This window comes from Hippichthys cyanospilos, chromosome 2 (genome assembly GCF_059441005.1).
Source record: "Hippichthys cyanospilos isolate Australia breed blue-spotted pipefish chromosome 2, RoL_Hcya_1.0, whole genome shotgun sequence".
Taxonomy (NCBI): domain Eukaryota; kingdom Metazoa; phylum Chordata; class Actinopteri; order Syngnathiformes; family Syngnathidae; genus Hippichthys; species Hippichthys cyanospilos.
The window spans coordinates 6,968,724-6,982,945 of NC_142370.1; the positions used below are offsets into that span (position 1 = coordinate 6,968,724).

Consider the following 14,222-nt stretch of genomic DNA (forward strand, 5'->3'; position numbering starts at 1 on the left):
TTACGCACTGCTCGCACTTTTTCAGCGCACAGCGTATAAAACAAAATGCAATACAAACATATATAAAAACAATCTAACATTAGACCTCATTATCTGATTAATTAGACCAATAATATTGTTTTCTGTAGCATTTTCCATTGTGTCTCAGCGAGTGACAATCGTCCAGCTAATGAGACGATAAATTTCACCTACCGTCTACACCATTCATCCAATCAAATGCATTAACAGAAAGGTCTCCTGCATATTCACTTCGTGCACGTTGGCTAGCTAACAACAGTGCGGAGTCAAGAGACGCAAACGCTACCCTGTTTTCCTGTCGAAAAGAACAAACAGCGACGCATCAACTCAAGTAAAAAATGCGCTTCTTTAAAGATGGAATGACTGTCGGAGTACTGTATACGCAACTAGAAGAAGAAGCGGTGAATGTGAGCGAGATTTTTTTTTCTTTTTCACAACTTGTGGCTTGTTTATTACCATGGTGACCAGTGACCACTATACATTGCACTGAATGACTAAAACACATATTGCTCACGAAATATAAAACAAACTTGTTGAAAACGAACAAAAATAGTTGTGATTTGTTTGGTAACATGTCAATCATAGCATGCATCATGTCAATCATCATGCATCTTTCTCCCGTATTGGTGCTGGACAAACCCACAAAGAGCAAAGAGCGACACGGCGACTCATTGTGTGCATGTCTGAAGTCTGTCTGAAGGTGCTCCAAAGCCTGCACAGGGAGTTTGTGTGAATGCTCAGACACATTGAAAATTAGGGGGAACATTGATGCCAATGTAGTTCGCGCAACAGTTCGCGAAATTGCGTTGGGCGATGCGAAAAATGGCTATGGAGCAACGCAACATGGACGCATGCGAAATTCTGCTAATTTAGCCTGTTCGTTTGAAGTGAATATGCCAGAAACAAAAAATGTGACTACGCAGTTGCTAACCACTTATATATATATATATATATATATATATATATATATATATATATATATATATATATATATATATATATTCTCTGACCATGACATACAGTAGGTAGGGAGCGTGTTTGAAGTGTTTTCTTCTTTTAAGATCCAATATGTTAAGACCACGACACCACTATCTTACTATCGATTATTATAATACTTGTTGGAACACAACTGGCAACGGCTCCTATGGCGAAAAAAAGAGAAACTGTCAACGTTGCAAAAACGTGGTTCTGGCTGCTAGAAATTGTAATGATCTTATTTGGTCGTTCATACATTTCATTTTTTTTACCTGAAATCAGCAATGGCTAACCTTTTATTAATGCTGAGTCTGAGGGCTGCTCAATGCATCAATCGCAGTCGAACGTAATAAAGTTAGTTGAAAAAAAAAAAAAAGTAGGCCGAAAACAAACCAAAACATTTCGTTGTTTAACTCAGGAGCTGTTCTCTGGGAGCAAAAGATTATCAAGTAAATTGTTGCCCAACCATATTTCTGGAAGGAACTCCAAAATAAAAGTGTATTTAGGTCATTTGTGCTTACTTGTTAGCGTACAGTTTACTTTGAAGCATTGCCTTCTCACAATGTTTGGCTGTTTTACTATAATGGAGCAGATTGACAGGCGGCACATTCTCCCCATGTATTTTATTGCACTTCTGGCTCAACAAGCTAAAAACAACAAAGAACAGACCCCATCCCATCCCTATTAATTACTTTATTCTTATTTATTTTCACTGCCTTTAATGATGTTAATAAATATTGAGGAGGGAAATAAGCATCATTGTTAAAAAAAGGAAAAAATCGAGGCAAATACGGCCCGCTCACAGTTTTGGATCATTTGCATTCTCTCACACTGAGAATGGCACTGCTCTTTGCTTTCCCAACATTGAACTTCACTACGCCACACATGTCCATACTGGTGTGCTTCAACGTGAGTCTGTGTACAGTGCCGTGGCTTTCCAGCCGGACAAAAGGGCCAGGCTGAATGTTATTGCCGTTCAGCGTCCAAACAGGGGGTCTGCTGATAGCCACAGAGACTTCGCACTGGAACACTGCTGGCTCGTTCTCCATTACCTCCATGTCCTCCAGCTCTTGCACCATTTTCAGTTCCTGAGCTGCGTGATAGGAATATATTCATAAAAATATGAGCTGAGTGTGATTTCAAATGAATGGGATTCATTTATTAACTGTACTCACCTTCCACCATGAGTTTTGCTTGGGAAGTATGCTCGCCAACCTCAATACTGTATGTGCCCTCGTCCTCAACTGCCACCTGATGGATCACAAGTTTATGGCAGCCCCCGTCGACTGAAAGATCCATTCGATCCGAAGCGACAAGCCTCTCCTCGTCCTTATACCAGGTAGCACTACAGCGAGCGGACGACACGGTGCACTCTAAGATTACACGGTGTTTCTCCAACGCTGTCCTGTCCCGCAGTGGTTTGACAATGGACACTGGGAGTTCTGAAGTGAGATCAAACATTTTCAAGTTATTGACCTCCCAAATCACAGTATCCCAGGTGCTGTACCTTCTACTTCAAGGTAAGCTGTAGATTCAACGTCTCTGCTCACGAATCGTATTTCTCCAGCATCCTCAGCTTTGACGTTGCACATTAGCAGGAAGTGTTTGGTCCCTGACGGAGAAGAACGTGAAATTTCATTGCCTTATGTAAAGGGGAATTATAATATAGCAGACTTTTACATGCGATATACTGTATTCTCAAATCCTCTAAGTCAGAGCGGTAGTTTATCACAGCGATTGTGATTAGTTGTGCAATTGTAAATGAGATATTCTTCCAGTCAGTCACAGGTTGTAAAGTTTGATGCGTCACTGTCAATAACCCTGAACAGTGTGCTCATTGGTAGTTTTAGTAGTGTAAGCAGACGTCCTGTTTTAAAGGGGACAGTCCAGATTTTGAACCTTGTGTCCTGTGTCCCAATGGATTTCCACATCCCTATTTTCATTCGGATTTTGCTTAGGCTGCGTCGCGAGTTCACACTTCTTTTTTTTAATATTTAGTCCAGCAAGCCAATTGGTTGAACCATGTGAATGCCAATCATACTGTCACAGCCGTTTACTGGATAAATATTTTTAAAAGAAAGGGAAACTTTACGTCAACGTTCACGCATTCAATCAAAATACTAATTCAGTGCAGCGACCGACTGGTCACTCTGTGGCGTATGCCACCTCTCGTCATATGTCACCTGGGATATAGATTGAACAGGTTAATTGGATGGAAGCAATAATTTCACAGTGCCATAAAAATGTGTGTTGCAAAATGACCTTCTGTGCGAGTCTTAATGGTGCTGGTGGGACGGATCTTGTGGCCATCCTTATACCACTCTCCGCTCGCTTCATCTAGAGAAACCTCACACATGAAGACTGCGTTCTGGTCCTCCTGGATGTAAAGGTCCTCTAGATGCTGCAGAATCATCAGCTCGTGCTCTAAGAGATCAGTAAACAAGGCTGGGTCAAAGAAAACAATCATACGGAATATATATTCATGCAAGTTTTGTTTTTTCAGACTCTCACCGTAAACCTCCAAAGAACAGGAAGTGCTACTTTCCCCCGCATCGCAGATGTATATGCCGGAGTCTGCTGGTGAGCACTGCAGGATCTGACAAATTTTCTTTCGCCCCATGGAATAGATCCTACAGTTTTTGCCTGGCCTCAACTCAGTCCCGCTCTGATTTGTTGAATACAGATGAGGGTATTGCTTTTTTCTTTGTTTGTTCTCATAATTTTCTGTATTCAGTATGCCAATAGGTTTACCTTGAACCATTTGACTTCAGTGTTTTGTCGTGAGAATTCGCACTCCAGAGTGGCAGGAAATTCTTCTTCCACACGAATATCGATCAGAGCTTTTAGAATGGTCACTGGAGTCTCTGTTAATGTTATCAATAGTAAGCGGTTGTATCGGAAACATTGGAAATGAAACACATCTTTTTGTTACCTTTGACTGTGAGCCTGGCTGTTGTGCGTACCCCTTCAGCCGAGAAGGCAATGGTACCTGTGTCCTCCAGGGTGAGGTTGGAAAGAGTGAGACCGTGGATTCGCCCATTGGCGCTCACCCTGAACTGGTTGTTTGGCTTCACCCGAATGCCATCCTTCTGCCAACTGCCCTCCACATCATCATGAGACAACTCCACTTCAAAAGAAGCAGTCTCACGTTCCAAGATTTCTTGGTCAATCAGGCCTTTACGTATAGAGATTTTGCGGGCTAATGGATGAAAAGGGACAATTAGAAAAAGAAAAAAAAATCAGTCTTAAAATACATCTGCACCCCGATGACACCGCTTGACCACTTACGCTCTACATTTAGCTTAACCTGGGTCCTGTCGTGCAGAGTCTCGCAGCGGTAGGTCCCACGGTCCGACAGACTGAGATTGTGGATGGTCAGACTGCGCTTACGTTCATCCTGGTTGAGTGAATATCGAGGCCCGGCCTGGATGACCACGCCCTGTCTCATCCACTGCACTTCGCCTGTCTCAAGGCTGATCTCCGTCTCCAGCGTGGCATCGGCAAACTCTTCGGCCATGACGGCCTCCATGTTCTTGGTAAACATTACCTGAGCTTCTGAACATGGACACAGGGGACATGAGGGTCATATACCACAATAAGGATACTGTGAAAATAGTACCAACATTTTACTTCCAATACTCATACCTTGAACTCTGAGGCTTGCTTTGCTCGTTGTACCTTCAGCTTCAGCCGTGATTTTGGAAGAGTCCAACATCTGGCACTTCCTTATCATTAAAGTATGACACAGACCATTCTGTGTGACCTCAAAACGGTCACAGGGATTGATCACCTCATTGTCCATAAACCAAAGCAGATGCACATCCTCGGGTGAAACCACACACTTAAAGGTAGCATCCTCTCCCTCCAGCACAGTGGTGTTCTGAAGCTCAGTGAGGAACTCAATGACTCGAGGCACTGTAGTGACAAAACGATGCAATATGGCTCACGTACTAAATGTTAAGTATAACGGAAACATCTAGGAATGCTTACTCTTCACTGTAAGTGTCGCCGTCGTGCGGTCATCTTTGGATTCGCAGGCGTACTCTCCAGAATCCTCTCTTGTTAAACGATGTATGGTCAAACAACGCTCAACTCCATCCGCTCGAATGGAAAACCTTCTGTTCGGTACCACTTCGGTACCGTTCTTCAGCCACTGCACATCTGCTTTGGGCTTGCACACTTCACAGCAAAGGGTCACCATTCCGTCCGCATGAGCCACAGTATCTTGCAATTGCCTTGCAAACCTTATTCTCATTCCTGCAAAAGAATGAGATTGTTTTTCTTTTATGCTGGGATACTACTTAAAGTACCAGATGTCGTACCACAAATGTTTTGTACCTTTTACTAGCAGGCTGAAATGAATTTGGTCAGTGTTGGCGTCACAGGTGTACTCGCCAGCATCCGAGCGCTTTAAAGGTGCGATGGTGAGGTTACGCCTATGGCCTTCCATCTGTGCCTGGAAACGCTCACCTTCAATGGGTGTCCAGTCTTTGAGCCAGCGCACCAGAGCGCTCTCCTTGGACACGTTGCTTGTCAAGGTCACGCTTTCTCCCTCATAACCAGTCACAACAATGTCATCTTCCTTATTCAGGAATGTCACGGGAGGCTCTTTGAGAAAAATAAACAAATGTTAGTTCCCTACTGTGTGCGTGTATGTGCGTGTGTGTGTATATATATATATATATATATATATATATATATATATATATATATATATATATATATATATGTACAGTTAGCTGTTAGCAGCGTGTGCCTGTTGCAGCTAACAGCAGCTTTTAGTCACTGAGGTTGTTATGGTATTTTTTTTGTTCAATAAAAGAAGCGAGCGGAGTAAACCAATGTCCGAGTTCATCCTTTTTCACAAACAGGAATATTACCAAAACGGAGAGGATCGCTTAAAGGTCATGATGTCTTAAACTGATTCAATTAAGAGTGGCAAGGTACAGAGTTGTGTGCACCAGTTAGAGAATGCAGAGGCATTCCATTTGACTGGTTAGTTCATTTTGGCATTTATATATAATCATAAACACAGAACATGGGCGGTGAGCAATTTCGGGTATATATTGAAAAATTAATTCAAGCTGCGTCATGAGAAAAAGAACATCAACCGATTCGAGCACATTCAACGGTACGCTGGCGCAGCCTACACTGATTGCTCGCCCTGTAGGAAAACTTTAACAGACTTAACCTGAAACAAATATATACCTTACGGATACCAACAACAAGAAAATGTGAAGAATTTACAAAGATTAGTTTTTTTCTGTTTTGCCGTAGTTTTTAAACTATAACGTGAACACAGAAAATACCAGAATTCGACCCAAAAATTCCAGGTGCGCCCGATACACAAGTGCATCCTATATATGGGGAATTACAGTATATGGAGGTTGGCTGTACAGTACCTTGAATCCTAACAATACTGATCATCTTGTCATCTACTGCATCGCACATGTATTTTCCGGAATCCGAAGGCTGAACGTTTGAAATGATGAGTTTTCTCAGGGTCCCGTAGCATTCTATGTGGGTGCGGCAGTCATTCACGAGTGGCTTGTCATTGCAGTACCACTGGACAGGAGCATTTGCAGAAGACACCTCACAAGCTAGGATTAAGTCATCACCTACTGCCATCTCCTGGAAGTCAGCATCTTTAGAGTTGCCCACAATAGTCACTGGAGGCTCTGAGGCAGAGGATAAGTTGTAAGTTTGGTTTCCAAATGTGATTGATATGCTTCAGCAGAGTAAACGCTACCTTTCACTGTAACCTGGAAAGTGATGTTATCATCTTCAGCGTCCAGAAAGTATTCTCCTGAGTCTTCAAGCTCAGCATTGAGAATAACAAGTGAGCGAAATGGGCCTTCCTCCTCCTCACAGAATCTGCCGTCACGCTCAATACGACAGCCATCTTTGTACCATTTGGTTTTGGCATTGCCTCTGGAGAGCTCACATTCAAGCACGATGTCATCGCACCTTCGTACCTTGAGCTTTGTGTCAATCTCGGACTTCCTTAAGATATTCACTGGGGGCTCTGAGGTTGCAGAATTATGCATAGAACAAAAAAAAAAAAAGGTGAAATTAATTATAACACACCAATGACCTACAGATTGTTTGTTGCCTTACCTAAAATTTTGACCTGGAAGTCAAGTCTGTCATCTACAGCATCACAACTATACGTGCCAGAATCCGCCGGAGAAGGACGGTGTATTTCAAGCCGACGAAGTAATCCGTTCTCTGTGATGGCCACCATATTGCTCCTCTCTATTTCTTGACCGTTTCGCAGCCACGTCACTTCTGCATTGAGGCGAGATGCCTCCACTTCCAGGATTATCGACTTCCCCGCAAAACTTTCCAAAATCCTCGGTGTGTTTTCTGGTTGGGATAGCACCACTGGTGGCTCTACAGGAATGCAAAAACGATGATATTTAACATTTGACATGATTATCTTCATGTAAAACATCTACCTTAATGTTTACCTGTAACGGTCACCATGAAGGCAACAGAGTCATGTTCGGTGTCACATACAAACTCTCCTGCATCTTTCGCAGAAACCACAGGGATAACCAGCCGACGTTTTGGCCCATCCACTTCCAGTATGAGGTTTGGACCCTCCTCGACCTCCTGGCTGTCTTTGTACCACGTGACGCGAGCGCCCGAATGTGAAATCTCACAGCTGAGCTCTAGCTTGGTAGAAACCAATTGAGTGAGTTTCAGCTCAGATTCCGTGGGCGAAATAATTCGTACGGGGGGCTCTGATACAGAAAGAAAATAAAAATAAAGAACATGCCTCCGGCATGTGAAACATGCAGTGTGTGTCTACTGTTATGTCGGATTTCAGTTTTACCTGTGACAGTCAATTGAAAGAATACAGAGTCCCCATTTGTCTCACATATATACTCCCCCCCATCCTCCACCTTGCTGTGGAGAATGATCAATCGTCTGTATGGACCCTCTTTTTCCAGTTTGATATTGTCCCTCTCCTCTACTTCTTCACCGTTTTTGAACCATTGTACCTTCCCAGCTGAGCGAGACAACTCGCACTGCATTTGAATGTCCTCTGAAATATAACGTTCCATCATGACATCATCTTTTGGCTCCACAATCATCACAGGGGGTTCTGTAGAGTCACAGGATTTGGTTTGGTGTCGAAAAAACAAACAACCCAAAACAAAACAACGTTTTGTTTTCACTGTGGAATTACCCTGCAGCTTACCTCTAACAGTGACAGTGAACTCCATGCTGTTGTTGTCCGCTTGGCAGGTGTAGCTACCTGCATCGGAAGTTTCGGCAGAGCGAATAATCAGCCTCCTCAGGGTTCCCTCCGCCTGCAGAGTGATGTTTTCATTGGGCTCAATTTCACAGCCATCCTTATACCTGGAGCAGACCAGATACGGCGGACTTATGAATAAAATCTGAACCAACCAAAGGCAAAGGCAAACCGGATTAGTTCCTTCTGACTTCTTACCACAGAACTTGAGCATCTCCTCTAGAGACATGGCAGAGAAGGACCACAGGGTCAAGCTCCATGCTGTTTTTATGAAGGTCTTCTTCAGGGGCTGGAATGAACTCCACTGGTGGTCCTGAAACAATAGTGGAGAGACATGTTACTCATTGTCTGCCAACTTTATTTCCAGGCCATGACAAGAATTTAAGATCCGATAGATGTTGCACAAGCATTTAATCCATTTAGGTAGGTGAACCTAAAATGCACTAGAATCTTTACAGGTAACATAATTTGACCTGCTCTAAACATTCGAGTACACATCAGTCTGCTTAATTATTTGCGCGTTCTTGCACAACTTGCTGTCGTCTAACAAGGTGCTAAACCACAAAATTTACAACATGGATAAAACAGGACGTCTCAAAAAACGTCTTTCTATGCCTTTCTGTGACTCTTCCAGTTTCATGATCTTTATCGCAAATTAGTGATAACTGTGTGGCGCTCAAATGTAAAGGCACTCTCCTCACAACGGCAGGGTACTGTACAAGTTAAATCATCTTGGTCCCATGATGTCAAAATGTGAACTGAATGAAGGCGACGGTTTACATACTTATTGAATGACAATGTGCAGTGCGAGCCAGGCATCAAACACAAGCCATTCAGCTTCTTGTTAGAGAACCGCTAGTTGTGTAGTTAATAAGAAAATAAGTTCACCTGTAAATATCTTACTGACATAAGATATTTACAGGTGAACTTTACTCAAAAGCATGATAAACAGTAACCTTTTTGAGAGGTGTTTTAGTGCCAGAACAGATTGTGTGTGTAACGTCAGAGCGTGAAAGTTTGTATCTAGATTTTTGGGAATTCCGCTGGATAGTATGTGCTTTTTGGGGGGATGGTAAGAGAAAGCAGGGACTATTTCTAAGGAAATAACTTCAGCAGAAATGATGGCCTATGCCGCAATGATAGTTGCAGTATATTTAACATTTTGTTCATCTCCAGTATATGTACTATGGGTTCAAGTTTACACAATGCAAATATTGTTCATGTATAACTTTTGTTCAGTTTCTTTACCTGCAACTTCAACCTTGAACGTTATAACATCCCATGATGTCTGACATGTATAAACTCCAGCATGTTGTGTCTCAGCTGATTGAATCACAATTCTTCTCATGTTTCCCTCTGATTGGACGTTCAGCGAATCGCTCACTTGCAGCTCCTCACCGTCTTTGTACCAGCATACTTTAGCTGAAGGGTGGGATACTTCACAGTAGAGCACTATGGTGTCACCAGCTTCCACCTTTTTGGTACTGTCAGATTCCGGCAAAGGACGGAATTTTATGATTGCAGCTGCAAAAACAAAAGTTGACTACATTACAGGCTTAACATGATAAAGTCATCTCAGGCTCGGTTTGACCGCGGCAGAAGAGACAGCTTCGCATACGTTTAACTTTGAGAACTGCTGAATTTCGCACACCGCTGGCAAGAAATGTGATCTCTGCCATGTCCTCTGCGGCGAGAGATTCGCGGATAACCAACGTATGCACCGTATCGGACTTTTTTATCGAGTATCGTCCACCGTCCTGCAGTTGAGCACTGTTCAAAAACCAGGTCCCCACCACTGGGGCCGACAACGCAATGGAAAAGACGGCGTCCTCTCCCTCTGTGACCTCCAGGTCTTGGAGGCGGCTGCTAATCGTTGTTCCTGGAACTAAATAAAGTAGGAAACTTCAATATTGGGATTTGGACTTCACAAAGTATTTGGTGTGGCAGTTTTCTTTTCCCCGTGTAGAATATAACTTACCTAAATGCACAACCTTTGGAAACTCTACATGGCCACTGCGGCCATACTTGTTGATGCAGCAGACTCTGAAGCGGTAGTCTCCCTCGTGTGGTACACTGTCACTGGCAATCTCTGTTGACGTGGCATTCTCCGAGGTAAAGCATTTCTGCCACTCTTGTGACCCCACTTCCTGCCTCTCCACCACAAAGATGGAGCGAGTCGTCTGGTTGTACGGTGCGGGAACCCAGGAGAGCACGGCGCCATTTGGGACATCCAGATCCATTTTGACGCCCAGGGGACAGATTGGTGGACAGTGTCTTGCGGCTTCAAGAAAAGCATAGCTGATTATACCGGGAAAATTGTTTCGGCTCTTTTTTTTTTTTTTCTTTCAAACTACAACACTGCCATTGTTATAAAATATTTCACCTGCAACTACCAACACATACTCATGAGCTAAACAAACAAAATGTTGTAAGACTCCTCAGAAGGACAACATTAAAATAAGTGTGTGAATGTATAACTGGTATTTAATATTACATTTGGTTTTTTATCACTAAATGAGCAATCACAATCATGTCTTGATTAAACCAGATAACCTCCGATCCTAAACAAAAAATTAAATTCAATTTGACAAAACGTTTTCCTTTTTACGAATTTTACTGATTTATAGAAAAGTTACTTGAGCTTTAATTTGAATCAGCTTTAATGGCTGAGTATGCGAAAACATACAAGAAACGTGTCTCTAGCATTACAGCAACAAGGTATGTAAAAAAAAAAAGTCATACATAGCCAAATGTTGCAGCCGAGAGCGAGTGACCACTTTTCCTGCAATCTAAAGACAGCATGTGTATTGTCAATGAAATATTAATATTTTTTTAAAGTCCAGGTCAATGTGTACAAAATAAAATACAAACTAGTTTTCTTTTGCCAGTTTTACTATTTTTTTGTTTTAATAGGTTTTTGTCAATCCCTACCACAATGGTTACCTTAAAAACGAACAAAAAAACAAGCCGCCAAAACTTGTAATGGCATCATACCTCTAACTTTAAGACGCGATGAGGTCTTGGATCTTCCGGTGACAAATGTCACCACCCCTGAGTCTTGGTGGGCCACGTTGACAAAGACCAGAATGTGAGTTTTCCCAAAAGACTTGAGAATTGTCTGGTGTGTCTCATGTAGCTTTTGCCCGTTTTTGAACCAATGAATCTCCATGTCTTCGTCCTCCACTTCCACATGGAATGCAGCATTTTCGCCCTCCAATGCCTCCACCTTTCGCGGGAGTTTACGCGTGATTTTACCTGAGGGAGTAATAGTTATTGTCAATATTCATGTCTGCCCCGATGCTCACCGTCATAACGATGAGGCCCACAAAGATAAAATACGACCTGGTGGACAATACCTTTGACCGACAGCTCTGCTATGCTTTTTGCACCATCTGGCATCTCACAGAGATATACCCCATCGTCGTCCATTTCCACATCTTGAATGGTGAGTCTGCGCCTGGTGCCTTGCTGCTCGATCCCATATTTGTTGCTGGGCATCAGCCTTTGATCCTCACGGTACCATGCAGCCGGGATTGACTCATCGGGAACCTCGCATTCCAGAACAGCAACATTTCTCTCCCTTGCCTCCACATCTTTTAACGGATGCTTGAATCGCACATGTGTTCCTGAAAAGCAAAAGAGGGCCATATTTTAATTTTAATCCAAAAAGCCACGTTTAGAAAATTGATGTATCTATATACTATAGCGCAGTGGTCCCCAAACTTTTGTGTGTGTGTGCGCAATGGACCATTTCAGTGTTGTTGTTGTTTTTTGTTTTTTTTTTGTCGTTAACATTGCGCGGTCCGGTCCCAAATGGGCCGTGGACTGGTGGTTGAGGACCACTGCTATAGAGAAAAGGTATCCATCTCTCTTGCCTCCCAGAGAATTTTAGGTGTGAGACGGGTGTCTGTTTATATGTGTAAGCCTTACGATTGTCAGATGATCATTCTGAAGTGCATCCCACCTTTCACCATAGGCAAAACAGGGTAAGGGGTATAAAAATGCTTGGATATAGAAAACTCTGAAGTAAAACAAACAATCACTGGAACAATTAATGTGCATCACATAATACTAAATTAGTGTTAGAGGGAATGTCTTTTACCTTTGACAGACAGATGAACTGCACTGAGAGTGTTTCCAAGGGCATTGGAAGCAGCACATGCATATAGTCCTGTATCCTGTACTTTACAGTACAGAACCTTCAGAGTGTAGTAACCCTCTCTGTCCTCAAACATTATATGGCGCCTCCCTGGCTCAAGGGGTACACCATCCTTCTTCCAGATGATCTCTGGCTTTGGCTTCCCTGTGACAAAGCAACGGAACTTTGCGTGTTTCCCCTCTGCCACTACAAACTTCTTGACCTTAGACGTGCTGACCGATGGCTCCTCTCTGAGCCTTGACAAACAGAGTTTTGTTTCTTTGTGGTAAGGTGACCACTGGCTGGACTTTTTGCTATTCTCTTTCTCAGGCAAAGATTCAACGAGGAGGACGGCACCAGCCAGGGCCTGGCCATTGCAGTTCACAGCCTTGCAGGTGTAGACACCCTTGTCGGGGATGCGTGTTCTGTAAATCTTCAGCTGGAACCATCCTCCATCTTGAGCGCTTGTACAGAAGTGAGCACTCTCAAAGATGTCATTCAGTTTCTTACCATCCTTTTCCCATGCTACCTCCGGTAAAGGCATGCCCCAGACCTTGCATGCGAATGTAGCATCCTCTCCTCTGTTTACTCGCAAGGATAGGGGCTTGATAAGGAACCTGGGTTTATCATCAGATGTGAAGTCAACCTCCTGCTTGAATGTGTGTGCTTCATTCTCTTCTCCGTGGCCTCCATTCTGCAATGTGATGCCTCCATTTATATGCCCGTTTTCTGTCAGATGCTTTTCGACACCATTCATTTCCAATGGCCGGTCATTTCCCTCCACTTTAAGGGAGGCTGCAGCATAGGTTTCCCCAACATTGTTTCTGGCTTTGCAAATGTATTGGCCAGCATCCATTTCAGTCACCCCACTGATGCTCAACAGGTAAAACGTTCCATCCTCTGAGAGCTTGTACCGTCCTCCAGGAATGATCTGGACGTTTTTGCGCTCCCAGATCACATCAGGAGCAGGGTCTCCTCTAATTTGGCAACTGAGGGTGGCATCGGCCCCACATTTTACAACCACGGGCCGTGGGTAGCCCACAACACGAGGGGCACCTCCCAACACATCCATAGTGTCAGTATTTTGCTGTTGACAGAGGAAAATGGATCTAGGAGCAAATGAACACAAATTAAACACATTTTATTCGTGTCATTGTTATTGGTTTCATTGTTTATATATTTCTAAATGTAATAAGTCCGCCAGTTCCATTTGATGGTGTGCCTCAGAAAAGTAATGCCTCTAAAAAAGGCACGAGTGAGCACACTTGTAGCAGGCACTGAGCGAACTGTCTAGTGGCTAACAGATATACCGCACTGTTTTAAGTTTAGAATGATAAATGTGCGCATACGGGTATGCCAAGCAAATTATTACCTTAACGGTGTAACGTACAATGTTATAGATCAAGTTGCAGCAAGCTAGACTTACCTTTTTTGGAATGTTCACTTTCAAGTCTGATGTTATCCACTTCCTAGGCTGGTGATCTTTTAATTCTGCTGACCGTATTACCCTCCTTTAAATGACTGAATTCCTTAAGATGAGAGTTTTTTTTGTCTGTTTGTTTTCTTTTTGAGGAAGGTACACTCGTGGTCCGTCCTTCTTGAGTCCCTGTTCTTTGACAAAAGTAAAATGGCTACTATGCGAGTCAGACACCAACATTGTCATCATGGGAGAGAGACGTGGGATGGTGTCAGGACTTTTGCAGCTGCTCCCACCGGGCTGCAACCCCCACTCCCAACACTAAAAATATCATCTGCTTCCATGACAGATAATGTTAGGCCCTCCGCTAACACTAAAGATAGTGAGGAGTCCGAGATAGGAACGCGTACCCT

At 43.2% G+C, this 14,222-nt stretch overlaps 1 protein-coding gene across 1 annotated transcript; it reads right to left on the reverse strand.

Moving 5' to 3' along the window:
• Nucleotides 1–1,303: 1,303 nt before the first annotated feature.
• On the reverse strand, nucleotides 1,304–13,892 carry obsl1a (obscurin like cytoskeletal adaptor 1a). Its single transcript, XM_088407477.1, has 25 exons — nucleotides 13,819–13,892; nucleotides 12,357–13,501; nucleotides 11,611–11,880; nucleotides 11,249–11,509; nucleotides 10,233–10,535; nucleotides 9,873–10,139; nucleotides 9,503–9,778; nucleotides 8,453–8,567; nucleotides 8,201–8,361; nucleotides 7,832–8,104; nucleotides 7,464–7,739; nucleotides 7,111–7,386; nucleotides 6,743–7,018; nucleotides 6,396–6,671; nucleotides 5,332–5,601; nucleotides 4,984–5,250; nucleotides 4,639–4,908; nucleotides 4,282–4,548; nucleotides 3,926–4,192; nucleotides 3,745–3,857; nucleotides 3,505–3,658; nucleotides 3,256–3,417; nucleotides 2,501–2,605; nucleotides 2,169–2,435; nucleotides 1,304–2,086 (listed from the first exon to the last, which is right to left on the reverse strand). Exons 2-25 carry the CDS (start codon nucleotides 13,462–13,464, stop codon nucleotides 1,806–1,808), a joined length of 6,561 nt encoding a protein of 2,186 aa, XP_088263603.1. The 5' UTR covers nucleotides 13,465–13,501; nucleotides 13,819–13,892; the 3' UTR covers nucleotides 1,304–1,805.
• Between the last annotated feature and the right edge of the window lie 330 nt (nucleotides 13,893–14,222).

Coding starts and splice junctions, on each gene's coding strand:
- obsl1a (XM_088407477.1), bottom strand. CDS start 13,464: ATGGATGTGTTGGGAGGTGCCCCTCGTGTTGTGGGCTACCCACGGCCC. Junction 10,536..11,248: donor ATCGCGTCTTAAAGTTAGAG/GTATGATGCCAT, acceptor CTTTTCTTGAAG/CCGCAAGACACTGTCCACCA. Junction 8,362..8,452: donor GGAGATGCTCAAGTTCTGTG/GTAAGAAGTCAG, acceptor GGTCTGCTCCAG/GTATAAGGATGGCTGTGAAA.